General features: G+C 33.8%; 4 protein-coding genes and 1 long non-coding RNA gene across 5 annotated transcripts; 2 read left to right on the top strand and 3 right to left on the bottom strand.

Moving 5' to 3' along the window:
* Window positions 1–4,634: 4,634 nt before the first annotated feature.
* Window positions 4,635–6,703, top strand: LOC118053707 (scarecrow-like protein 14). The gene has a single exon (XM_035065037.2). The coding sequence runs from the start codon at window positions 4,683–4,685 to the stop codon at window positions 6,633–6,635; it is 1,953 nt and encodes a 650-aa protein (XP_034920928.1). The 5' UTR covers window positions 4,635–4,682; the 3' UTR covers window positions 6,636–6,703.
* A 2,793-nt stretch (window positions 6,704–9,496) lies between these two features.
* Window positions 9,497–10,615, bottom strand: LOC118053706 (uncharacterized). Its single transcript, XR_004688421.2, has 3 exons — window positions 10,411–10,615; window positions 10,121–10,220; window positions 9,497–9,754 (listed from the first exon to the last, which is right to left on the bottom strand). It is a non-coding gene; the product is annotated as an uncharacterized lncRNA (long non-coding RNA).
* A 3,910-nt stretch (window positions 10,616–14,525) lies between these two features.
* Window positions 14,526–17,410, top strand: LOC118053702 (scarecrow-like protein 30). Its single transcript, XM_035065033.2, has 2 exons — window positions 14,526–14,867; window positions 14,962–17,410. Exon 2 carries the CDS (start codon window positions 15,035–15,037, stop codon window positions 17,174–17,176), a length of 2,142 nt encoding a protein of 713 aa, XP_034920924.1. The 5' UTR covers window positions 14,526–14,867; window positions 14,962–15,034; the 3' UTR covers window positions 17,177–17,410.
* Window positions 17,411–17,630: 220 nt separating this feature from the next.
* Window positions 17,631–21,601, bottom strand: LOC118053705 (uncharacterized). The gene is made up of 6 exons (XM_035065035.2): window positions 21,415–21,601; window positions 21,099–21,199; window positions 20,310–20,391; window positions 20,111–20,193; window positions 19,249–19,506; window positions 17,631–18,334 (listed from the first exon to the last, which is right to left on the bottom strand). The coding sequence occupies exons 1-6, from the start codon at window positions 21,454–21,456 to the stop codon at window positions 18,175–18,177; spliced, it is 726 nt and encodes a 241-aa protein (XP_034920926.1). The 5' UTR covers window positions 21,457–21,601; the 3' UTR covers window positions 17,631–18,174.
* A 414-nt stretch (window positions 21,602–22,015) lies between these two features.
* LOC118053704 (uncharacterized protein C24B11.05) lies at window positions 22,016–24,608 on the bottom strand. Its single transcript, XM_035065034.2, has 9 exons — window positions 24,361–24,608; window positions 23,969–24,050; window positions 23,806–23,871; window positions 23,585–23,682; window positions 23,449–23,486; window positions 23,261–23,348; window positions 22,847–23,155; window positions 22,588–22,653; window positions 22,016–22,478 (listed from the first exon to the last, which is right to left on the bottom strand). Exons 2-9 carry the CDS (start codon window positions 24,027–24,029, stop codon window positions 22,323–22,325), a joined length of 882 nt encoding a protein of 293 aa, XP_034920925.1. The 5' UTR covers window positions 24,030–24,050; window positions 24,361–24,608; the 3' UTR covers window positions 22,016–22,322.
* Between the last annotated feature and the right edge of the window lie 1,192 nt (window positions 24,609–25,800).

The following is a 25,800-nucleotide window of genomic DNA, read 5'->3' on the forward strand; positions in this document are numbered from 1 at the left end:
TCTGAGCCTTTTGCATTCTTTGATGCTGACCGGTATGCAGTTTGGCATAATGCTATGTGTGATGAGATCGCCGCTTTACAGGAAAATCGCACTTGGTTTTTGGTTCCATTTCATCCTTCGATGAACGTTGTTGGCAGTAGATGGGTATATCGGATCAAACGTCATGTTGATGGTAGTATTGAGCGCTATAAAGCGCGCCTTGTTGCTAGAGGTTTTACCCAGCAGGAAGGTATTGATTATTCTGAAACCTTCAGTCCAGTTATTAAGCAGGCCACTGTCCGATTGGTTTTCTCTATTGCGATTTCGCGAAATTGGAAGATTCATCAGCTTGATATTCATAATGCCTTCCTCAATGGTGTTCTTACTGAAGAGGTCTACATGAAACAACCTCCAGGTTTCGTTGACTCTTCTCTTCCATCTCATGTGTGCAAATTGCACAAATCATTGTATGGTTTGAAACAGGCACCGAGAGCATGGTACACTCGTCTAAGTGATTTTTTGCTCTCCATCGGTTTCCGAGCTTCCAAGGTTGACACCTCCCTGTTTATCTTATATGATGGTACTAATATCTTTTATCTCCTAGTGTATGTTGATGATATTCTGCTCACGAGTAGCAACTCTGCTATGCTCCATCATCTTATACAGTTACTCAGCTCTGAGTTCAAGCTTCGTGACTTAGGTGTTGTTCACTACTTTCTCAGGAAGTCATACCAGCTCGGGTGAGGATGTCAAGAATATATTTATGTTGACGCAGCATTAAACCCATTTTATTACCGGATCATTCATTCTCTAATCCTACACGATTTCGTCAAATCATGGGTGCTCTTCAATATCTTACCTTCACCCGTCCAGATATATGCTTTGTTGTTAACAGAGTCTGTCAGTTTATGCATGCTCCTACAGATTCTCATTGGGCCGCTGTCAAACATATTTTACGCTATCTTAAAGGTACAGCATCTTATGGTACCGCTGAAGTCATTTGGCTTCAATACTTATTAACAGATTTGCAGGTTCCCTCAGTCTCTGCCCCTACCTTTGGTGTGATAATCTTGGTGCTACCTATCTCTCAGCAAATCCTATTTTCCTTGCTCGTACTAAGCATGTTGAAGTGGATTATCACTTTTTCCGTGACCGTGTTGCCAAGAAAGAAATTCAGATTCGTTTTATTCCCTCTCGAGATCAACTTGCTGATGTCTTCACTAAACCGCTTCTTGTTTCATCCTTTACTGCTTTTCGATTCAAGCTTCGGGTTGATTCCCACTCTCAGCTTGAGGGGGCATATTATAGAATAGGATTCTAATATAGGATGTTGTAATCATTACAGTTACTCATGTATCTATTAGAATAGGATTCTAATATAGGATGTTGTAATCATTACAGAAAGTTGGGTAAGGTACAACCTAACACATTTCATTATTCTCAACTAGGAGGAAGAGTAGATAAGAATAAAAGTGATTAACTATTCATTTTTATAATATCTCGTACCTAGGTAGCCAGGAAACGATTCATTCAATTTGAATATATTCTTTGCAAGATCGCTATCTTTGAAGAGGCTGCTTGTCACTGTCATTGAAAACAGTGTACAAAGTCAGTAATGGTTAAACCTTTGAACATATTCCAAGAACTCCCCTGTCATAACCATTTACGTGAGATTTTACAGGCCAGTACTCGCATGGTGAAACTTCCATGGAAGGTGAGATGAACCTAGCTATCAAGACAAATCACCTGACATTATGGTTTCATATAATTCTATCTGAATCGAGGAAAATGGTCTTCCATTCTTGCTGATCATGCTAATATTAATTTGGAATCGAGGGTCCCTGTCTCAGCCAGCCACCAGCCCATTATTTCACAAACACACAATCATTCACGCTAATTTTCTAATTTGGAGGCTTTAAACAAATGTTTACAGTCTGACCTCTAGTTAATTAGGTTAGATAGTGGGGCCATGTCAAGAGCCAGTCATGTCTTTGGAAAGTTGGTTCATTGAGAGTTGAAAATATTTGCATTTGTATGGGAAATAATTTCCATGGTTTAGGTACTGATAGAGAGAGTGATAGTATTTATTTTTTAAAAGTATTTTATATTTTAAAATTTATTAAAATATTTAAAAAATACAAATAATAATTTCAAGTAAAAAAAATATTAAAAAATCACGCAACGCGGTTTCAACCGCTAAAATTCTTATTATTATATACATATTTCAGGGTGGCCTCAAGAAAGGTATTTATGCGGGACCCAAAAATGAATTAACAGCTCCTTAATAATGCATTGTCTAAGCTATGTGTGATTACTTTTTAAAATTATTTTAAAGTATTTTTTATTTGAAAATATATTAAAATAATATTTTTTTTATTTTTTACAATTTATTTTTGACATAAATATATTAAAACAATCTTTAAAAATTTAATTTAAAATAAAAAAAAAAATTAAAAAAAAAAATACCATGCGGCGGCTGCAAAGAAAACCACGTTCTTCATCTCCCCAAAGAGCTCTCAATCTGTTGCTTCCCATCTCTGTTAGCATTGGTCAATACGAAAAGTGAAATGAAATCCAATTTCATTGTTTGATTTCCGGTATCTTTGCAGGTGTTGCACTTATAATGACATCTTCTGAGTTGCTTTATTATTATTATTATTATTATTATTATTATTATTATTATTTATAATTCCTTGCTTTCATACGTAGTTCTAGACTCTTCTCTCAACTTTTCGCAAAGATTTGTATAGATTTTCCAAAATTATATAAGTTACAAAATAATCGGCTGTTTATGATCATAATAATAGGTTGTTTATGATCAATTAGAAGTTAAAAGATCCCAGAATTTGATTAAAGAAAAATTATACTATTTTGTGTCAAAAGTTTCTTTTAGAAATTATACTTAAAATAAGTGAATCTTGTGACACATGGTCACATATATATATAACACAATTAAGATTAAAATCTAATCTTGAAAAATCAAAAGAAATTTTATAGGAATGTGACATAATAATAAAAAAAACTTATCTTAAAACATTGAAATTATTGAAATAAAATTAAATAATGTCTTGAAGTAAATTGATTTTCAATAAGTTAGATTTGGTTCATTCAAGAACCAAAAAATTAAAGAATCTCTCACACAAGTTAAACTAAAAAATTCAGAAATATTATTCATCAAAGATTGCAAAATTTAGGCTTACAAATATTTAAATATTTTGAGTAATTAACCCTAATGGTTTTACCCTTGTAGGTTGAATTGATCACAAAAACTGATCAAAAATCTTTACTAGTAAACTCAAATCCCGATCCAAATAAATCTTGTATCCTAGCTAAAAAAAAAATATTAATTAAACTCAAATAAGCCTTGAGGTATAGCTGAGATAATAAAAGTAAAACTCATAAATTCATTTACTATGCTATTATGAGAAAAGAAGAAGAAAAAAAAATAATACAAGTCTGATATAAGGCTTATTTATAACTTACAATATTGCCCAATAATTCTGGAAACTAATTTATCATTAAATATCATCAGTTTGTTTTTTCCTATATTGTCATTCTGGAAACTAATTCTTACAAGAAAAGAATTTTGAAAAATTAATGATTCATTTTCATACTTGAAATTATATTGCAGCTAATTAAAGATCCTTGTAAAAGTAGAAAATTTCCAAAACAAACTATCATATCCTTATAGAAAAAATGATCATTGCCAAATAGAAAGTCCGCAAATAAAAAAAAAATAAATAACAAAATTCATACAATTTATTTTGACTTATATCAAAAGGACTTCCAGAACTATAATTCACATGAAATGTTACCCTAATATATAAAAATACATCTAGAATTTTCTGGTAAAGTTTCTGCTCAATCAAACAGTTTGATTTGAAGTTATACTCATTAGAGTAAAAATAGATAGTAAAAAATTTTATGTTAAAATGTAAATTTGACATTTCTTGAATCATATCATAAATTAATTTCAGACCTTGATAGAACAAAAAATTATTCTCATGTACATTATATATGAAATTAGATGAAAAATAAATCTTTTTAATATTTATTTATAACATGTTTAATTTATATTTAACTTATCTATCGTATGGTCCGACTAATTACCCCCACAATTTTTTATAAGACTACTTTTAATTAATATATATATATATATATATATATATATATATATATCTTTTCATACTAACATTTAATCATGGATTTAAGAAGTAACATATTAACATCCTACTATTGGCTAGGGCTGGAAGTGATGAAAAAGAATCTTGAAAAAGCAAACCGATACCATGGGCCATACTCCAGATATCACAGAAAATGACAAGGACGGGGGGGGTTGGAGACTGGCGGCTTCAGTCATTTTGAATTGTTCGAAAGTAGGAGAGAAGATATTATGTTTTAAAAATATTTTAAAATAATATTTTTTTATTTTTTTAATAATTTATTTTTAATATTATTATATCAAAACAAAATTAAGAATCTCTGTGAAGTTGAAGACCCGACTTGGTCATATAATACTAAAAGTTTTTTTTCTTTTTTAAATAACCTTTGAGTCCACCTTTTCGACTTTCTAACCCCCTTCAAAACATAATTAGAAAACAAAAACACAACTACGAGGTTGAGTCCACCTTTTCCACTTTCTTGTTCGATAATCGTCAAGAATTTGAGCACATCTCATTTCCGTACTAATAGTGATTGAGTCCATGGAACCACCTTCCTTTCCAAACATTTCACAAGCTCCTTCTTTAGGGTCTAGCTCAGATGAAGATGCTGCATATAACAGTGATACGAATGACTTCTCTCATGCTGTTTTCAAGTACATAAATGACATATTAATGGAAGATGATTTGGGAGATAAAACCTGTATGATACAGGACTGTCTCGCTCTCCAAGCTGCTGAAAAGTCTCTTTATGATGTCCTCGGAGAAGAGCATCCACCTTCTTCTGATCACCGCCCTCCTTGTTTGGCTCAAATCAATGAGAGCCCAGATGAGAATTGCACTCCAACTACAAGTGTCCAATCATCTGTTATAGTACAGTCGTTTTACTCTCCTGAAAGCGCCTTTGCGGTGCCGTATGCTCATACAGAAACGCATTCTTTTAGGCAGTTCAATGGAGTCACGGGAAGTGCTAACAAGCTCCTTCCATATAGTCATTCTGTGAATTTTTCTTCAATGAGGAAGGCATCGGATCTTCCAGAGCCAGAGAGGGAGGTGGTAACAGTCAGAATCCAGAACAATGGAAAGAACTACTCATCAAATCAGACAAGGGGAAATTATCAATATGACAGTAATGACTACTTAGAAGAAGGGAGGAGCAAGAAGCAACCTTCGGTCTCAGAGTCCACACACTTGGAGCTTCTTGATGATGCCTTTCTGCAAAGTATCGAGAGTGGAGTACACATATCATGTCCTTTGTATGATAATTCACGGAGTGCAGCGTACCATAAGTTTCTGAATAATGAGCAGTTAACAGCATCTCATATGCACATGAGAACACTGGCTAATAATAGAGAGACAGACCTGTGGACTCAGCTAATTCGTTGTGCAGAAGCTGCAGGAAGAGGTGATCAAGAGACAGCAAGTGCGAAATTAAAACAGATCAGGCAACATTCTTCTCCTTTCGGGGATGCAAGTCAAAGATTGGCACATTATTTCGCTAATGGCCTCGAGGAACGCCTCGCCGGCACTGGAATGTTACTCTCCGGACCCATTACACAAAATTCGACAACAGCTGCTGACATCCTGAAAGCTTATCAGCTTTATGTTACGATATGTCCTTTCAGGAAGATGACAAATTTGTGTGCAAACCGAACAATTGCGAGGGTAACAGTTAAGGCAACAAGCGTGCACATCATTGATTTTGGCATCAGCTATGGATTTCAATGGCCTTGCTTTATCTACCGTCAATCATTAAGGCCTGGTGGACCTCCCAAGATTCGCATTACGGGAATTGAGCTTCCCCAACCAGGTTTTCGGCCTGCAGAAAGGGTTGAAGAGACTGGCCGTCGTTTAAAAAGATTGGCTGACAGAATGAATGTTCCGTTCGAGTACAATGCCATAGCCCAGAAATGGGAAACTATTCAATATGAGGATCTCAAGATCGATAGAGATCGAGATGAGGTGATTGTTGTCAACTGCATGTGCCGATTCAAGAACTTACCTGACGACACAATGGCGTACAACAGCCCCAGGGATGCTGTTCTTAAATTGATCAAGAGAATCAATCCTGATGTATTCCTCCATGGAGTGCGCAATGGCTCTTACAATGCTCCCTTCTTTGTCACAAGGTTCCGCGAAGCATTGTTCCATTACTCTGCATATTTCGATATGCTCGAAGCCACTGCACCTCGAGAAGATCAAGAAAGATTGCTGTTCGAGAGAGAAATGATTGGAAGGGATGCTATAAACGTGGTAGCATGCGAGGGTACACAAAGGATTGAAAGGCCAGAGACATACAAGCAGTGGCAGATGAGGAATTTGAGGAATGGATTTAGGCAGATCCCATTACATCAAAGTATCATAAAAAGGGTGAAAAGCATTAAACCCGATTATCATAAAGACTTCATCGTTGATGAGGATGGACAATGGGTACTTCTTGGATGGAAGGGGAAGATATTTCATGCTATTTCAGCTTGGAAACCTGTTCAGGATTAGTAACACCATAAAGCAATGATGTTTTCGTTTTTTTTACAAGTAAAATTATAATGCTTCAACTTCTTATACTTCGATGTTGAGCAACTATAACAGTCCTCCTTCAATGGTTTTCTGTGCATCTGATATCGTTAATAGTACTAATTAAATGATAGCCCTTTGAACACGCCTCGTTGTCTTGGATTAGTGGATTGTTTCGGTTGTTTTGATTTCAGAATCTGAATTATGAACCAAGAAGACATGAATTCCTTGGTAAATATGCAACAAATTAATGAAACTAATATTATATGCTAAACAAAACATCAACATGGAACTAATTAATATCTTTAAATTAATTTATAAGTTTATGCTAACTATAAGATAATGTTTAATTGAAGAAAATTTAAGCAATGGAGAATATAGTTATATAACTTTTTATCATTCCAAGTTCTCTTTCATGAATGATTAATTAATAATATGCGCAGTATGGGAAATAACTATTATTCCAAGAAAAATAAAATTGAATTTAAAAATATATAGTAGAATGTTTAAAAGTTAGTAATTGAGCCTAATAAAATAATGTAAATTAAAAGCCCACAAAAAAACTAAACAGATTACAAGAAATTGTTAAAGCCTTTAAAAACCCAAAAATAAGCCCATAAAATAAAGATTAAGTTTTTTTATTTTAATAAAAAAAAAAACTTTGAATGACCCGAACCTATTTAGTTTGAATTGATTTTCAGTTTAGTCCAAGTTATTTTATTAGAAATAAGCATCATTTTGACCGGTTAAAATTTTAAATCCAAATTAAATAGAACTGGACCGTATCCCTGCTTGAAATGTATATACGAGTTAAAAACTCAAAATATATATATAAAAAATGTTCCATAGCACATGTACGGTGAGCCTACTAGTACACTTATTTTATTTACCCAAAAAAAGAAGAAGAAGAAAATACTGCTTCTTTAGGTTAACTACAAAACAATCCCCCACCTTTCAAACCAGCATCAAATCAGTCCATTAACACTAAAGGTTTGGGACTTTCCACGCACAAAACTTTCAAGGATGTAACAATTTAATTAGGTTGATCCTTCTGTTGATATGGTAAATACTAGGTTATTTCCCTGAGTAGCTATGGGTGAGACTAAAAAAAATTAAAAAATTGACATACATTGTTTTTTTGATTATTATTAAATTCGATTTATCGGGTTAAACTTGAAAACTTCCAACTATACATTGGTTTTTTAAAATTATATTTTTTTTAATAAAAAATTAGAAACTCGTAACAATAAGGATCAACTTAATATCAGGATTTTTTTTGTAAATTGCAATCACTATTTTCTAAACAAAAAACAATTATGGTATTAAAACCAAATTTAAAATAAAACATTGAAATAATGTCACAATAATTTGTATATGGCTAAAGAAAAAAAATATTGATAAATGTGATAAAACTAAATCAAAAGCGTATTAATTCTTAAAAAAAATAATTTTTATGTTAATTAAATATTCATGAGATTTCTTTTTCATATTAGACACATATTAATAAAAAAAAATTCCCATAAAAACCTAAAATACTATTTTATAAAAGATGATAAAATTGAATAATAGTTTTTTATAGTGCATTTAAATCTAAATCCATAAAAAATATTAAAAAAAAAAAAGTTCTATGTAGGTCTAGTTTGAATAACCAAAACTAAAAAAAAAAGACTAGATGCGTGGATCTCCTAACCCAGGCTTGCACCTGTAGTTCTTGGAATGGAATGTCCAATGTGGGAATGATCTTCATGGTAGAAGCAACTCATTCATAGGGTTAGAGCATGAATGTTCTTATGCCTATTTATTTATATGTCATTCTGTCATATTCGTTTAAGGAAATGGAGTTGTTTACATGCACTTAATGTTGCATGCAATGGAGCTGGTTATTGTGTCACTTGTTGGGAGAGAGTGAGAAGTTGTTGTTATGTAGCTAGAACAACTTTCCATTTCATTTAATAAATGTTTTGTTAGATATCTAAAGGAGCTGAAATAGATACAATAAAGAGATTGGTTACTCTTTTTTTAACTTGGTATGTTTTTAAGTCATTAATCATGAAAAAAACATTTGGTAAGGAGGTATGAAATGAGAATGAATTAGCTTTTGTTCAAGTTCTCATATACGATACCATTGATGATGTAGTGAAAACTTCAAATTATATTTGCACTTTCCATGACTACGTTGTAGGCTGAAATGTCTGGATGTGAATGCAGGTGTTGTCTCTAAACTTGATGTTTCTTGCAAAATAAGTTCAGAATAGAAATTCTTTAGATGCCTAAATTAGTAATTTGTAGGAGGAAAATGAAAGTATAACATATGTGTGAAATTTTTAAATGAATTGTTTACCTTTGTGATCTAAGGTATTTATAGATCTCAATTATCTTATATTACCTTATTAAAAATAAAGTAATAATAGAGTGGAGAAACTAAGTTGTTAATTATTATGTCTTATTGTACCATTAATAAAAAGGATTGATGCTCGTGAAAGATTAGCATAAAAAGTTGGGTCGGGCCACAGGTTAGGCATTCTCGAGGTGTTCATTAAATCCATAATTATAACTAATCTAATTTTTAATATTTTACAAATTATACCTAAGCATGTGAGATATATTGGGTTGGGCCACAAGTTAGGCATATAAATTTTTGGTCTTTAATCACAAAACCCCTAAAATTATATATTAGGGATAATAGAAATTGGTTTACTGCATCGGTTCGGGTCCATAATTGTTTTTTTTTGTTTTTTTTTTTTTTTTTAATCACAAAATAGTAAACAGTCCAAAGTGCATACACTAGCAAGTAGATTATCTAACTCGATTAATTATTATTTTTTTTAAAAAAAAAAAAAAAAAAAGAGTGTTGCATTTGTTGTCTTGGTTCATTTCATCGATATTTGGGTGACAGATCTTGTTGAAAAAGACAATTGATGGAGATTTGTAAGGATACGCCTCTGGTAATTCAACTCGTATCTTCCACACACCTCCTTGACAAAGACCTCCCATGTTCCCATGGAGAAAAATTAAAAGAAGAGATAATAATCTGATTATATTCATAATTATAAAGAACCGTGAGCTTTATCTTCATTGAGGTAAATCAACAAGCAGCAAACCTGGAACAAAAAAACAAAAGAACAGCAACGCAATTCATCAGATTCACGTTCTGCTTTTAGAGTAAAAGCAAAACTACAAGTTTCTTTTCGTGCATCAGCAGTCAAGAAATCTGCTTGATATTCAACTTAAAAAAAAAAAAAGGTTCAATTCATAAATACACACACACAACTTCTTATTGAGAACAATCTTGAACACCAGATCCATGACTCGAAGAATCTAAATGGGTTTACAAGAATAAAAAAAATTCTGAAAAACATAAAAGAACCCACCAAGAAAAACATTAAGAATAAAAGATTAGAAAAAAAGGGAAGAAAAAACAATAAAAAGGAGGACAAAAAAGGTTATTGAAGGTTTTGATTACTTACTTTATTTAGGTCCGTTGAATTCCTCCACATAAGAATCTTGCATGCCATCATTGATCAATGTTTTCACTTTGTAATCACCCGTCATCTGGTCAATCAAGACCTATAAAAAGATCAAGGAAAAAGAAAAAAAGCAAATAAACCCAGTCAAATAAAGAACGAAACTTTGTCAAAAAATAGTTTACCTGATATTGTTCAACTAAACCATAATCGTGATGTTGTCAGTTAAAATGAAAAAACATCCAGAGTATACAGTATAAATAGGAAAAAAGAGAGTAAAACAAGTGGATCACCTTGGTCTTTCATGTTTATCAGTTATTTGAATCTTCCTCCCTTGAGACCTGGAAGTCTGTCTTCTTCTTTTTTTCTTTTTTTTTTTTAATCTTCTTTTTTTGTCTTCTTACCAGAAAAAGCAATACCCTTTTCTATGTTCTTCAGTTTGCATTGAAGCATTTCAATCTCTTCTGCAATTTCTCCATATCTCTGCAAGAGAGAGAGAGAGAGAGAGAGTGAAAGAGAGAAATGTTGAGATATAAACACGCAGCTGATTGAGTTTGTAACTGTGTGTCTGAAAAATATTTTTGAAAAAATTTTAAATTTTATTAAATTAATATATTTTTAATATTTTTAAATTATTTTAATGTTATAATCTCAAAAATAATTTTTTTAAAAATAAAAATATATTATTAACATATTTTTCTAAGTAAAAAAATATTTTAAAAAATAACGGTAACTATACTTCTAAACATGATATAGTTAGTGAAAAAATCTAACTCGTATCTAACTTGTAATATCTATTTATTTAGTTTATTATTATTATTATTATTATTTAATTTTTATGGGTCCAGTTTAGTCATGTAATATAAATATTATATATTACTTGATTTTTTTAAACACCCATATATTTAAGCATACTTATTAAACCTTGATCCGGCCTAGTAGGTTGATTCGGGATCTAATTGACTTGGTGACTAGACCGGTCTGGATGAGGTAAAAAACTAGGATGGACAAAAATCTAGAAAAAACCCGGTTGACATGTGACTGGGGACCAGGGAAAACCCGGTTAAGACTTGTTTTTTTTTTTTTTTGCAAATGTATTTTTTCTCATAGCTAGAGACCCCTTTTTTAAAAATATATTTTTTAGCTGGTTATTAACCTTTTTCAAAGTTCACTATATAAATACTAAAAAAATATTTAATTTTTTTAATATGAAATTTGAAACCCTTTAGTATATATATTTTATGTTCACAAAAAAAAAATGTTTTTTTAATATGGGATAAAAAATATTTTTGATTTAAATACTAACTTAAAAGGATAATATATTAATATAGTATCTTTTTAATATACAATAAAAAAAATTTTAAATAATATTTTAAACTTTATTTATATATATATATATATATATATATATATATATATATATATATATAGAGAGAGAGAGAGAGAGAGAGAGAGAGAGAGAGAGCTGCATTGAAAAACAATCATGAAGTGCAATGCTCACAATGACAAATTAAATGGATGAGGTCCTGGATTAGGGAAATCAAAATAGTATAGGGACCAACGAGTTCATTTAACAAAAAAATAATAATCTGATAACGTTGTGTATGATGGTGGCGTGAGGTGTGCTCGTGGGTGGCAAGTCAGAAAGTAGAGTGGTTCGGATTCCTCCGGTATGGACGGGGGAGGAATATCCAATCCATTCATTTATTCAATATTTTGTATCAGAAAGTAGATTTATATTTTAAAAATCTTAAAGTTTCAGTGCTTGTAATCTTTAAATTCAATATTTTTTATGGGGCAGCGCCAAAAACTTAGGATTGGAGGAGAGGGGGGGACGACGAAGAAAACACTTTGATTTTTGAAAGTAAGAACTTATAATATTGATACAATGTAAAACTTCATAAAACTTTAAGCAAAGATTGTAGCGACTGTGGCTGCTAATAAACATGACGAACTTTCAAAGGTAGAGTGCTGCCTGGAGACGACTTTCAAAGAAGAGAGAACTATATTGTTAGCTGAAAAAATAATTTCAAAATCTATCACAGAATTAATTCAATTTAATACTTTAAGTTGTTAGCTAAAATTTTAATATATAATTTATATTATTTTTTAACATATTATTTCAAATGAAAGTTCTTTAAAATTTGTATGGGTTTATATTATTTTATGTTTTATTTTTATTAAATAAATAAGAATGGTGAGTTTCGAACTTATGACTATTTGATCATCAAGACTCTAATATTATATCAAATAATCAATTTAACTTAATAACTTAGATTAGGAAGTAATGTGTTTTAATATATAATTTATATTAATTTTTAACAAAACTGGAAAAAAAAAAAAAAAAAAAACACATATGCAACTTCCACAGTAGATGACAAAAGGCAAGTATTTAATAACGAAAGGTAGATTTGCACAAGATTTCATGATGAAAAAAGGAATAAAAACACATCAAAAAGGCAAAATAATAACCACAAAAAAGGGCAAAAGGCGAAGAAGGATAAGCAACAATGAGGAAATCTAAGGTAAAGAAATAATAAATTGCAGAGAAGGAGTACATCATAAAACGTGTTGGCTTTGGAGTCTGAATAAAATTCAGACACTTAATACTGTTTAGAGTATCAAGTTTTTTTAAGTGTTTTTTTATTTAAAATTTTATTAAAAAAAATATTTTATAATTTATTTTTGGTATAGCATACACAATTCAAAAATAAAAAAATTAATTTAAAAAAAAAAAAATTAATAATTTCTAAAGATGTAGTTAACCATAATGCAAAATACCGCTTTAATTAACAACGTTTGAAAGAAAGGCATCCTATTCTAATATATACTAGTATAATATATTTATTTGCAATTCGTTGTTGGTTAAATTATTTTTTTAGATTTTAAAAAATATTAAGTATATAGAGATTGTTTTGGTAGTATTATTAAATTTAATCAAGCAGTTCGATCTTGAAACCTATCAGCCTTGTTTTTTATTTAGCTCGAATTTTGAATTAAACCGCGTAAAAGTTCATCCAAAGTGAATTATTCAATTCAATAAGTTTAAAAATAACTTAGATAACTGATAAAACCTTGATAAAGCTTTTAAAAAAACTTTAAAACAATAATTTTTTTATATGAAAAAAGATGTCAGATTAGATCAACTTTGGTCAACATGTAACTTGTGTTATGAACTTTCATAGGTTTAATAACTTTGTTGTTTTTATAAATTATTTTTGTTAAATTTTATGATAATATTATATGTTTTTAAAATCGAGCATCAACCCTTAAAAAAAAATATTTATTTGAGATTGTGATAACCGTATAGAAATTAATAAATAAATAAATTATAAATTTCATTTCTCAACCATTCCAATATTCAATAAGAGTAAAATAAAAAAAAATTAGAAAAATTAAAGAATTAGAAACTAAAAAAAAAAACATATTAGGTTTGTTTGGTAAACCCACTAAATCCGTGAATTGGATAACTCGGGTCAACACATCAAACTCACCAACCAAGTAATGAACTCAATTGGGATTAATAACTTTTTTTTTTCTGAACTATTATTTATTTAATTATATGATAACAAAAATAAATGATCGCAAAATCAAGTGTCAAACCAATATTGAGTTATTTTTTTAAGACTACGATAAACTTATAAAAACAAAACGAAACAAGTTATGAAATTCAATTCTCAATTAGTCTAATATTAAAGGATAAAATAAAAAAAAAAATTATGAAAGAAGAAAAAAAAAAGAAGAAGAAAAGTGCCTTACTAAACTCGCAAACCAGGGCAACCATGGTTACCTTGCAAAACTCGCAAACCGAGTCATTGACTCCATAAAGTTTATTAACCTAGTTTTTTAAATTATTTTTTATTTAAAAAATAGACTAATGCTAAAATATTTTTTTTATACCAACTCAATGCTAGGATATTTTTTTATACTGCAATAACCATATAAAATACAAATTAAAATAAATTATTAACTCTAAACCCTCATAAACATATCATACAAGAACTAAATTAAAAAAAAATCAAAATAAAAAAAATACAAATTACTATTTTAATCACGGTGCTAATGGACGTCGGTAAACACTTCCCCACTCTAAACCCCATAAACATATAATATAAAAACCAAATTAAAAAATCAATAACAAGAAAAAAAGTCAAGAGAAAGAAAAAAGAGAAGAAAAGAAATGAACACACAGTGTTAACAGATGTGGGTAAACATTGTCCCTTTTAGCTTTATTTATAAAATATAGAGAGGGAAAATGCGTTCACATTCTTAGATCCAGTCAAAGCCTTGGTGTCCAAGCATTAATAATTAAAAAGCCAACCCTACCTGTAAACCAAAATAAACCGACTTTGGACCAATGTTCACATGGTCTTCTAGACGACTCGTCCCTGTGGCCCCCAAATCATATGTTTTGTTTGGAAGAGTCGAAAATGGAAGAAAAGATGGAGGGGGCTGAGAAAATACAAGCGAAAAACCTAGCGTAGTAATAGTCTTTGTTTCCCTCCCCCAACTTAGCTCCCAAACACAGTGTAACACCCTTATCTCTTTTGAACAGTCGAAACTCTAATCTCTGACACACAAATCCAGTGTTGATGTGGCGGCTGCCTCGATCCTTCTTCCCTCCCCTTCCTGGAAACTTCAACATTCAGTATTCTAAGACTTAAAAGATGACTCCGCGCACCAATTTCCTTTAAATAAGTGTGCGTGAACTCCTCCTGCTGAAGAAGAAAATTACTCAGGTTTCACTCAGGTAAACACCAATTTTCTACGCCTATTCTTTGCTTGCATATCGATCTTTCGAGTTTTTCTGCAGGACTGTTGATTCTTGATTGATTGTTCTGCAGGACTTGATTCTTGATTGATTCCTGAGCCATTTAGTTTCTTATCTTGTTTTCTTTTAATTTCCTCATATTGTTCATGGATACCCTTTTACAAGAATACCCAAATTCCATGAACAGATTCATGTTTGACCATGCCTCGGTTTCTTTCTCTTCGAATAGGAATCTTTTTAATGGGTATAAACTCAATGATACCATGAGTGATCCAAATCCCTCTGTTAATTCTTTCAATCCTGAACCTCCTAATGACTCAACATCGTCATCTTCCTCTTCAAATTCATGCTCTGAAGCATATGGTCCAAGCAATAATGTTACTCTCAAGTTCATAAGTGATGTGCTTTTGGAAGAGGACTTGGAGGGGAAGACCTGTATGTTGCAGGACTGTTTAGCCCTCCAAGCTGCCGAGAAACCCTTCTATGATGTCCTTGGTCAGGAATACCCCCATTCGTCGAATCAAATTCTTTCTTGTTTCGATCAAAATTTTGAAAGCCCGGATAATGGTTTCACTTGGAGTAGCGGTATTGATAGCAGCAACAGCTATCCTCCTGGTAATAACTTGGTTGAAAAATCCGATTGGATTTTTGATCGAGCTGATTTAGACTTATATCAAGTGCAAACCTCTCCAGTTCTCCCCCTCGAAAGAACCCTTCTAGGACCAGATCTCCACAGTCCGGTGCACCCGCACCCTTTTGAGGTGCTCAGCAAAGGGGGAGGAGAAGCGGGCAATTTTCTTTCAGGTAATGATTATTTCATGGTATCTTCAAAGAGCAACTCCTCAAACCCTCCGGACAAGGACGAGGGAGACTACTCACCAAATAGTTCACGGGGAAGAAAAAATCATCAGCGGGGAGACAGTGATGATCTAGAAGAAGAGAGGAGCAAGAAGCATTCTGCACTTTCTCCTGCAGAGTCTGAGCTGTCAGAGTTACTTGATGAGGTGTTGCTTTGTCCAGTTGCACAAAATGAGTCTACTCCATGTTCTCTTCTGGGAAATTCACAAAATGGAGCAGCTGGGAATGAGCAAAGAAAAGGGTCTAATGGTAGAACAACACGAGGAAAGAAAAGGGGAAAGAAAGGAGAAGTTGTGGATTTGAGCTCTCTCCTCATCCAGTGTGCACAGGCTGTGGCAATTGGTGACCAAAGGACTGCAAGCGAGATACTTCAGCAGATTAGGCAACACTCTTCTACATTTGGTGATGCAAACCAAAGATTGGCGCATTACTTTGCCAGTGCCCTTGATACACGCTTAGCAGGCACCACGACACCTACATTTACACTATTTGTAAACCCCAGAACATCAGCAGCTGATATCTTAAAAGCTTACCAGGTATATGTCAGAGCGTGCCCGTTCAAAAGGATGTCTAATTTCTTTGCCAACAGGTCAATTCTGAAACTAGAAAAGAAAGCAACAAGACTACACATCATTGACTTTGGTATTCTTTATGGTTTTCAATGGCCTTGCCTAATCCAGCGTCTCTCGGAAAGGCCTGGGGGACCTCCCAAGTTACGTATTACAGGAATTGAGCTTCCTCAACCAGGTTTCCGGCCTGCAGAAAGGGTTGAGGAGACAGGCCGTCGCTTAGAAAGATATTGTGAGAGGTTTAAAGTCCCTTTTGAGTATATTCCCATCGCACAGAAATGGGAAACCATCAGATATGAGGATCTCAAAATTGACAAAGACGAGAAGGTTGTCGTCAACTGTCTATATCGGCTAAGGAACCTTCCGGACGACACAATTGTGGAGAATAGTGCAAGGGATGCTGTTTTGCAATTGATCAACAAGATCAAACCGGACATGTTTATCCATGGGGTTGTAAATGGTAATTTCAATGCGCCATTCTTTGTCACTCGGTTTCGAGAGGCGCTCTACCACTTTTCATCATTGTTTGATATGTTCGAGGCTACTGTGCCTCGCGAAGATGAACACAGAATGATGTTTGAAAAAGAGCAATACGGAAGAGATATTACCAATGTGATAGCATGTGAGGGTAAAGCAAGAGTTGAAAGGCCAGAGACATACAAGCAGTGGCAGTCTAGGAATCTAAGAGCCGGGTTCAGGCAACTTCCATTGGATCAAGAGCTTTTCAAGGATGTGAGATCTGTGGTGAAATCAGAGTACAATAAAGATTTTGTTGTTGATGCAGATGGCCAGTGGGTGCTACAGGGATGGAAGGGGAGAATAATCTACGCTCTATCAGTCTGGAAACCAGTCCAGGAGTAATGCTTAAAAATACTAAGAATCACTGCTTTTTTAGATCCTACTAGAAGTTCTTCTTCTTTATTATATATGTTAAATTTTACGTCAGATATTTTTAGTATTGATGTAATTTATATCCTAATTCCTAGCAGTGATTTTGTTCATAGGTTTACCCTCATGTATTGAACATGCGTATTCTAGCCAAACAAAAATACGTTCATAATCCTTGTTGCAGTCCCACTGTAAACTTCCATTTTATTTCTTGGGTTTAGCCTTCTAATCTGGTATTCTTTTGCTCAGAACCGTGGTAAATGATCAGGGAACTCTGAAAATAAAAGGTAAAGAACGATACTGTTTCGTTGAACTTCACTACCGATTCTCAGTCGACACCATTTCTGTGTCCTGTCACGAACCATATGTCAAAAACTTTAGCTCTCTTACTTGAAAAAGTTTGTGCCACTTAAGTTACCCCATTCAATCATATGGTGGCACTAGAAAGAGAAATCTTCCAATCAATCACATCTATAATTCCATTTCTCATTTCATGACATAAAGATTACTAATGCAAGCTCCCTGATTTGCGTTCAACATAGACTTTTACCATCCAAGTTTCCTGAATAACTTTTAACAAACATCAGTCGTGACCAGAAGAGGCTGGCTCGCTAATAATGTCTGGGAGTAACATGGTTTGCTAAAACATGTGAATAAAGCAAGAGTGCAAGTCAAAGATACTAGTCTTAACAATTTTCAGTCGGGCATGAGACTCTACGCAACAAGTTGTAGTGAAGACGGCTAGATTCCAGTGGGCAACCTTGTCAACCAAACACCAAATTGCCAAGCCCGAAACATAGTAATTGGGGTAGACCTCGGCGAGAGAGAGACAACGGTTAACAGAACCACCATTTTAGATAAGAGATACATTAGCTGCTAATTTCCTGAAAGCTTACCATGCCCATTCAAGAGAATGGCAGACATCAACAGGGATCGGGGCATTTACAAAGGGTTGGAGGGAGGCGACCACTTCACTTTGGAATTGGATACATAGAAATTAAAGCAGAAAAAAGATTTAACCCTTCACTTTTTGGCCTTCCGCAATTTTTTCCTTTAGTTGTTCCGCCGTATTTGTTCAGGCTGTGCAGAAAATGTACATGAATCACGGTGGTTCTTGAGATCCAGTTGCATCTGAAATTCCATTTCATTACACATGCAAATGTTACAAGGAAGCTCCCTCTAATCCCCCACTATACATCGTTCTATATCAAAATGATTCGTAATACTGCAGCAGGGAAAACCTTGTGGCATTTAAGCCCCAAAAATTGTCCGATATCATCCAAACAAAATTACTCCAGTACCGAATAGGGACCCGGACCAACTCCCAACAAAGACCAAAGCAGAAGAATTTCAAAGGAGCAAAAACTAGGTAGCTCATAAAGGAGTATCCCTCGGAGACAATTGCATAACTATTGGTGATGTTTGGAATGAACACTTGCTGTCTATCTTGGAAATTTGAACATGCCTATTTGGTCTCCTTCCAGAACAGAATGGTTTGGGCTAGTTTCCTCCAAGTGAAATTCATTATTAAAGCTAAAGGTGCAGAAGCACAATTTCAAGGACCAAGAATTGGTATTGTACTTGACAAACTAGTTTAATGGAGGAAATTAGCATAATAAAACTTTATGATTTTCAAACAATTTGAATGTACACGAGGTGCATGCAACTGCATTTGCAAGAAAAGACCACCGATAAACCAGTGACATATTGAATGTATATGTCAACAACGAAGGCTGGACAGAGAAATAATCCATGCCTTCAAGTTTACTAATTGAGAGAGAGCGAGGAGGCAAATCTTTAACCAACGAATCAGAAGGCTCAATAAGAAAATCAGGCCATTAATGATATGACAACAAGTTTACACGATCTCTTAATTCATTTTGTATAAGTCAATACTCACTAAAAAAGAAAGGTGAAGGGCTAGAAAAGAAGTACACCCAGTTACAGAAGCAAATGCTCAACCTGACATTAATGAGGTAAAAATGAAAACATTAATGAGGCAAGAAATTTCATTTTTACCAAGGGAATGACCAACTAATGCTCACCCTCTTTTATTTTGATTGTGTTGACTTTTTGGTCTAAGAACATTCCAGTCCAGCTTGCCACGCTTTGGCTGCTTGAAGGAGCCTTTACTGCTATTCGGTGATGATTGGTGACCATCTTGAACCATTTTCGGTGATTTATTTTGATGTTGTATTTCAGATGCTACTTCAGATTGTTTTCTTTTATGATCTCCATTTACCTCAGAGCTTGGTTTGGCAGTGTTTGAGCACTCTACTCCATCTGGTGATGATTCATTTTCTCTGAAAATATAGAGATAAGGAAATGCAAATTAGAGGAGAAAAAATTATCTACATCATCTAGAATTGAGTAAGTCAACTTATTTTGTAAACAATTAAATCGCCCACGATCTGTTCCTGTTTGGTTATTTAATCGTCTGACCACTCTGTTCACTCACTCCTTGAACTACAGCTAGTTACTGTCCTAGCTCCCCTTCAATTAGAGAGTCAAGGAACACTAGTAAGTGGATGCAAAGAACAAACTAAACAATCCCAATTCAGATGGTATCACATCTACCATCTGAATAACTATGAGAAGTCTTGTGGAGACATCTTGCTATGACGCCACATTTTTAATCAATTGCATAACAGCATAACAAAGAAAAACTTTAGAATTGATATTCCAAGTTATGATTTGACCACTCCAATGGCATCACATGTCCAGCCTGTATCAACTGACAGTTGCTCATCCTGGGTAGTGGGTACCAAACATTTTCTTTTCTTTTCCATCCAGGTATAAGATTCACAAAAGCAACTATTTTTCTCTAATTCGTAGAATTTACAAACAGTCACTAAAGGACAACTATCAGGATAGAACAAACAAGATTTGAGAAATCAAATTACCCACCTAAAAGATGTTCTTCCACTCTGATGGCTGGAAGTAGAGGCACGTGCATCAGATGCTTCATTTGCTGCTGCTTCGTTTAGTTTCTACCAAGATAATGGTTTTGACATGAGGAGAGCAGTGAGCACATGCCAGAAGAGAAGCTTGGGAAGTGACTATTCATTGAATAAAATTTTTCAGGTCACTTGACCTTCATACTCACATCAACAGAGGGATTGAAACTTTGAAATGACATCCGGCCTAAAACTGCTCCTGGGTGAGGATCCCCTTCCATTACTACCACACTGCAAATGTTTAAAACATCAATCTAAGTGATGTCCTCCAGGCATAAATCAGTGATAACAAGAATCACTGGCTAAGCATCTGAGCTGCTCAATTATGAACCTAGGGATCTCAATTTGCAACCCTTAAACTTGGACAGTAGGTATCACCAAACTATAGCAGATTCAGCAATAACATGAAGGACCTTGGTTGAATTACAAGGACATCTAAAATGCTAGTTCAAAACGTCGGTTGCATATATTAAGCAAATAGAGATGCTCAAGTCTCAAGTTCTCAGCCTCAACAATATACTACAGTCCTCCATTGTCACGGGTACAAAATCCATGCAGCTTGGAACCCAATTATGGAAAAGACCCAAATTCAATCCAGTGCCTTATATTTATACTAATGGCAAGCACTATTCAGCAACCAAATAACCAGAAACTTTTCTAAGAAAATATATTTTTAAGAAATTTCAGATAAAATGCTCTGTGTTCATTCCTTCACTTGTTCACTCCAAAAGGCTCCATAGATAAAATAAGCATTAAATAACAAGATGAACCAAAGTCGAAAACCATATGTTTATGCTTAAGCATGCAAATATCCAGTAAAAGCACAAACCAAAACAAACTCATAACCTATAAAATCAACATCAAATTAGAATTGAAGGGGCAAAAAAAAAAAACATGTAGACATAACATATAGGCTTAAGCATATCAGTTCAAATTACCACTTCTTAATGGTACCAGGGGAAAAGAAATTCCCATCAGGTTTGACTTCTTCTCCTTGTTTCTTAGTTTTCTCCTCTCTCTGAACTGCTCTTTGCATGAACTATTATTCCAACAAAAGAGAATCCATAATGTAACAAGCTTAGTACTGACTAATTCATATTTCACAAAACAATTAAACCAAATTCTGATAAAAACAAAGCAAACCCAGATTAGTTTACGCTAAACCCAACTCAAATCCCAAGTTTTTACTTCAAAAAAGTAAAAGCAGCAGAAAATAAACCACTAATGGAATAAACAACAGAAGGTGTTTATTACCTTCAAGTTCTTCAAAGTGCTGGAGAGCTCTCGCTTAGCCATATTTTCCCAGTTGAGTTCACTTTCAAGACAGTACAAAATAACAATAAGCTTACAAGCTTCCTCTCCTTCTCCGTCTCCCTCTCCCTCTCGCTGAGCCTGTGTAAAAGCCAAAAAAGCGAAGGCAAAACTTTTTCTTGAGTCGTAGAAGACGATCTGATAATTTTTAGGGCATCAAATCACGCTCTTCCCTTCTGGTCCTGGAACTGGTGTTGGTTAGGCCCAGCCCAGTAAATTTATATGGGCTAACCCAAAGGGAAGGCCTCCGATTTTATTAGGATTGTTTTTAGAGCGAAAGAAGAAACTCTTCTCCTTTCTAAACTTACAAAAGCCAGAGACAGCAAAGCATCGTCTCTTCTTCTTCTTCTTTCGCCGACTGGTTTCTCTTTCGCAGCTCGCCCAATTTTCATTGTTGCCTAGCATTAAAGGTTTTGATCCAAGATTCCCCTTTTCATTTATTGTTGTTCATAATTAGATGTAATTAATTAATTAAGGTCTTGAACTACATAATGAAGATGGTGAATAATTATTCTATTCTGTCGTATCACAATCAACGAAACTCGAGTCTTTTAAATCCAAATGTTATTTCAATTAAATGAAACTATGTTTATTGTGGTTTTTATGTTACTCAAGTAGCTCCATGTGTTCATCCTGTCCTAAATTTTCATCTTCACGGTAGGCAACTATATGAGAGAGATTTAGCCTCTCCTTGGGAGTGCAGTCCATACAGGTAGTTCAAAATTTAATTTTTTTTATATTTTCAAATCATATTCGATATTAAAAATGAATTAAGCTTTATTAATCACGATCGTATATAAGTGGAGATACAAATTCATCAGTACTGCACAAGTTGGTGGTAATTAAGCTAACTAGGCAGTCACAGTTGTCTCCATGGAAACCTTTGTTGTAAAGCTTCTGGCTTCTGACTTATCATTTGCTTTCCACAGGTCCGACAATGCTTCCTTCATGTTATGAATGCTCTCTAGCGCGTAATCAGCTCCATTTTCTCTGTTGGCTGTGCCCACCTATAACCATGTAGTATTTCTGATTCGTCAGAACAAATATAGATATATAAAATTCTCAGATCGCAAAAGGTGAACAGCGTGATAAGAACCACTCAAGAACTTGATTTACCAGCACGGTGTGGAGGCCCATTAGCTTCCCGGTCATTATATTACGAACACTGTCATCGAAGAATACCTCCAGAAAGGAATAGAGTATCAGTAGTGTTGTTATTTATGTGTGCATATGGCATGGAAGATGATCGATAAGCAATATTTTAGAATTGTTAAAGAAACAATATCATTATATTCCAGATATAGTCCTAAACCAATCTGTAAAAATCATACCAGACATGATCTGAATTTCTGAGTACTTTTGAGATGGTACTTACTGTTTTTTGAGGATTGATGTTGGCCAGCTTAAAGGCCTGCTCAAATGCATCTTCAAAAGGCTTGCAGACAACTGGAGATTTTTCAAGTGCTGAAACAGGATTAGACTGACAAGGATGTTCAATGATGTCGAGAATTTGGCCTTTGGATGCATAGCTGGGACTCCAAGCTCCAGTTTCATCACAGGCATTGATGTCTTCGTAATTGAAGGGATTGAGGGTCTCAAAGCATATAACCCCTTCAAAGCAATCCTCCAACCCAAGCCTGCTGAGAACTTTAGCCACATGTGCTTGATCGGCATTTGAGAATATCTATTACATAAAACCCAGAAAAAAAATTTCATCAGAACTAAGAAAGCTTGATTTGTAGTTGATTGTCTACTTGTATTTAATTAGAAGGTAGCCTAAGGAACTTACAACTTTACGAATTGGCAAGCTAAGCAAAAGACTTCTTAGAGCATGGTCAGGCTTTAGCCTCTCGTATGGCAATCTCCCATGAACAAATCTATAAACATGAAAATGTAAGTAAGATCGTTTATATAGCAATACTCCATTTTATGTTAAAAGAAAACTAAAGCTAAATGTGGGGATATTTAACTTGGTACCTGTGGTAGTCATCGTTGTCAAAATCATAACCAATGGCCTAGAAAGAGGAAAGAAATGGCAAGACATCAGTAAATCGGTTGGATTTTGGTAAAAGGTTTGTCAAGAAGATTTCGTTTTTTTTTTTTTTGGACATACCTTGAGACCTGCCATGGATGTGCCATAACTCTTGTACAGAAAACCATTCATTTGAGAGGCTTCAGTTTCTTCTATACCAAGCTTCTGATTCATGTATTCTGGACAAGGACATGCAGAGGTGATTTTGTTATATATGCTCTAATTAATCAAGGAAGGAGCTATCAATAAGAAGAAATATTTGACGAGGAGTCAAGGTGCATGTAGGCATTATATATATATACCTTGAATATTCTTGGTAACTTCCTCCAACAGACCAGAACTTCGAGGATAAAGCGTATCATCAACATCTACAAACAAGAAACGTTTCATGTGATGATTTTATTAATACATGGGCTATGGATTATGAACTGTCAGAGGCTGTCTGCTTGAACGAGGGTTGCTTACCGAAGAGAAGACAGTCATATTTTGGTTTCAAACCTTGCTGAAACTGATCTTCGTACGCCATTTTGATAGGATAATAAGAGCTCTGAAAAAAAAAATGGTAGGAAATAATTACATAATCTGACAAACATCGTGTCATCGATTCTGAATTGAATTGGTAGAATTGTAGAGCTAAATGACTCCATTAATGCATCAAGCACACGGAGCACGCTCAAATCTGATCAGGTGACGATTATATAAATGAATAAAAATTATCAGACATGAAGATTTTATCCTTATAGCTTTGAAAATGTCCACGGCATGCACCGATTCAAAGCCTCATTCCACCTTACGCTAAACACCAACCTTGCGTATATATGCAATTAATGTTGCAAGATAAATTTAGGAATAAGTACCTGAAAGAGAGAAAAGGGGAGCTAGTGTGTCTGTGTGTGTTCTTGTGAGAGAGAGAGAGAGAGAGAGAGAGAGAAGAGCTGAAATTGAATGGTGAAATCAATGAAGCAGTTGGGACAGAAAAGAGAGCAGAGATAATGGGGAAGAAAGCAGAAGGCTTTGGCATGTATTTATAATGGTGCGAGGAAGAGAACAGGGATTCCATCGCTGTTTCTTACCAGGTCCAACGTCCAGAAACCAGAACATGACCAGCTTCTGTAAATTGAAAGAACACAGCAGCTTCTTTTTGACTCCATAATGAACGAAGAAAACTTTCTCATATTTATAGAAAGGTCTCGAGCATCATTATTCCTTCTTCCAGATTAATACGCATTGTATACGGAAGGTCTTTTTCGTTAACATTTCTTGCATGCTTTTGAGGATATTAGCTGTTTATATCCATCGATGATCATAAATTGAAACTTATGATATGAGCTTTCAATTAGTTCAAGTAAGAATAATTTATGATAGCATACGTTAAGAAATTATAATTCAAAGTTCTTGGTTAAATTCTGTTTATATTCTCTCTCTTTTCCACATATATATCAATGTTTTAATATTTCTCCCCTGGATTCAATTATGTGTTGATTTTTTAACAAATGATAAAATATTCCTGATTAAAATTTAAATACATTGACGCAGAAATAATTTATGTGGATTAACCATAATTTATGTGGATTAACCATAAAATTTACATCATTTAAATACTTGTAGTATAATAATATGTACAAGTCAGTAGGTGGGAGTCCCAAGGACGTAGCGTGGTGGTAAAGGGTTTGAGATCTGCACAGCAGGTCTCGAGTTCGAGTCAGGGCGTGCATCTCTTATAAGAGCCTGGGACACCCGGGTTTTACTCACTCACCTGAGCCCACAAAAATACGTTTTCCGGGAGGTGGAGTTTCCTCGAATCCAAATAAAAAAAAAAGTCAGTAGGTGGGTGCTCGGTGACCAATAATTTTCTTTATATAATGTTCTTCCTTCAAAAAAAATTAAATAAATATTCTTCTCTTTATCATTTATATCGTAATGGCTAAGTTGGTGAATAGCCTGAGATTCAAGAGATATGTTTTTTTTATGGTCTCCAATTCAAATTTTTGTATACATTAATATTAATAAATACGGATGTCAAAATATGCTATATATAATATTAAAAGCCTAGTTTAGAAAGAAAAAAAAAAAAAAAGATTGAATATGGTGCGTGCAAGATGACTTGTGATTTTTATTTTTGGAGAAAAAATTATATATGTGGTCTGGGGTTAATCATGAGGTTATAAAATAGAAATAAAAGCGCAATTTAATGTTTTCATCGCTATTTGGAAGGAATCCCTTTAATTTCCTGATAAATGTATTAAAATATTTTGATGAATGAAACATGAGGCTTGTTATTTTTTACGATAAAGTGT

This window comes from Populus alba, chromosome 9 (genome assembly GCF_005239225.2).
Source record: "Populus alba chromosome 9, ASM523922v2, whole genome shotgun sequence".
NCBI classification, from domain to species: domain Eukaryota; kingdom Viridiplantae; phylum Streptophyta; class Magnoliopsida; order Malpighiales; family Salicaceae; genus Populus; species Populus alba.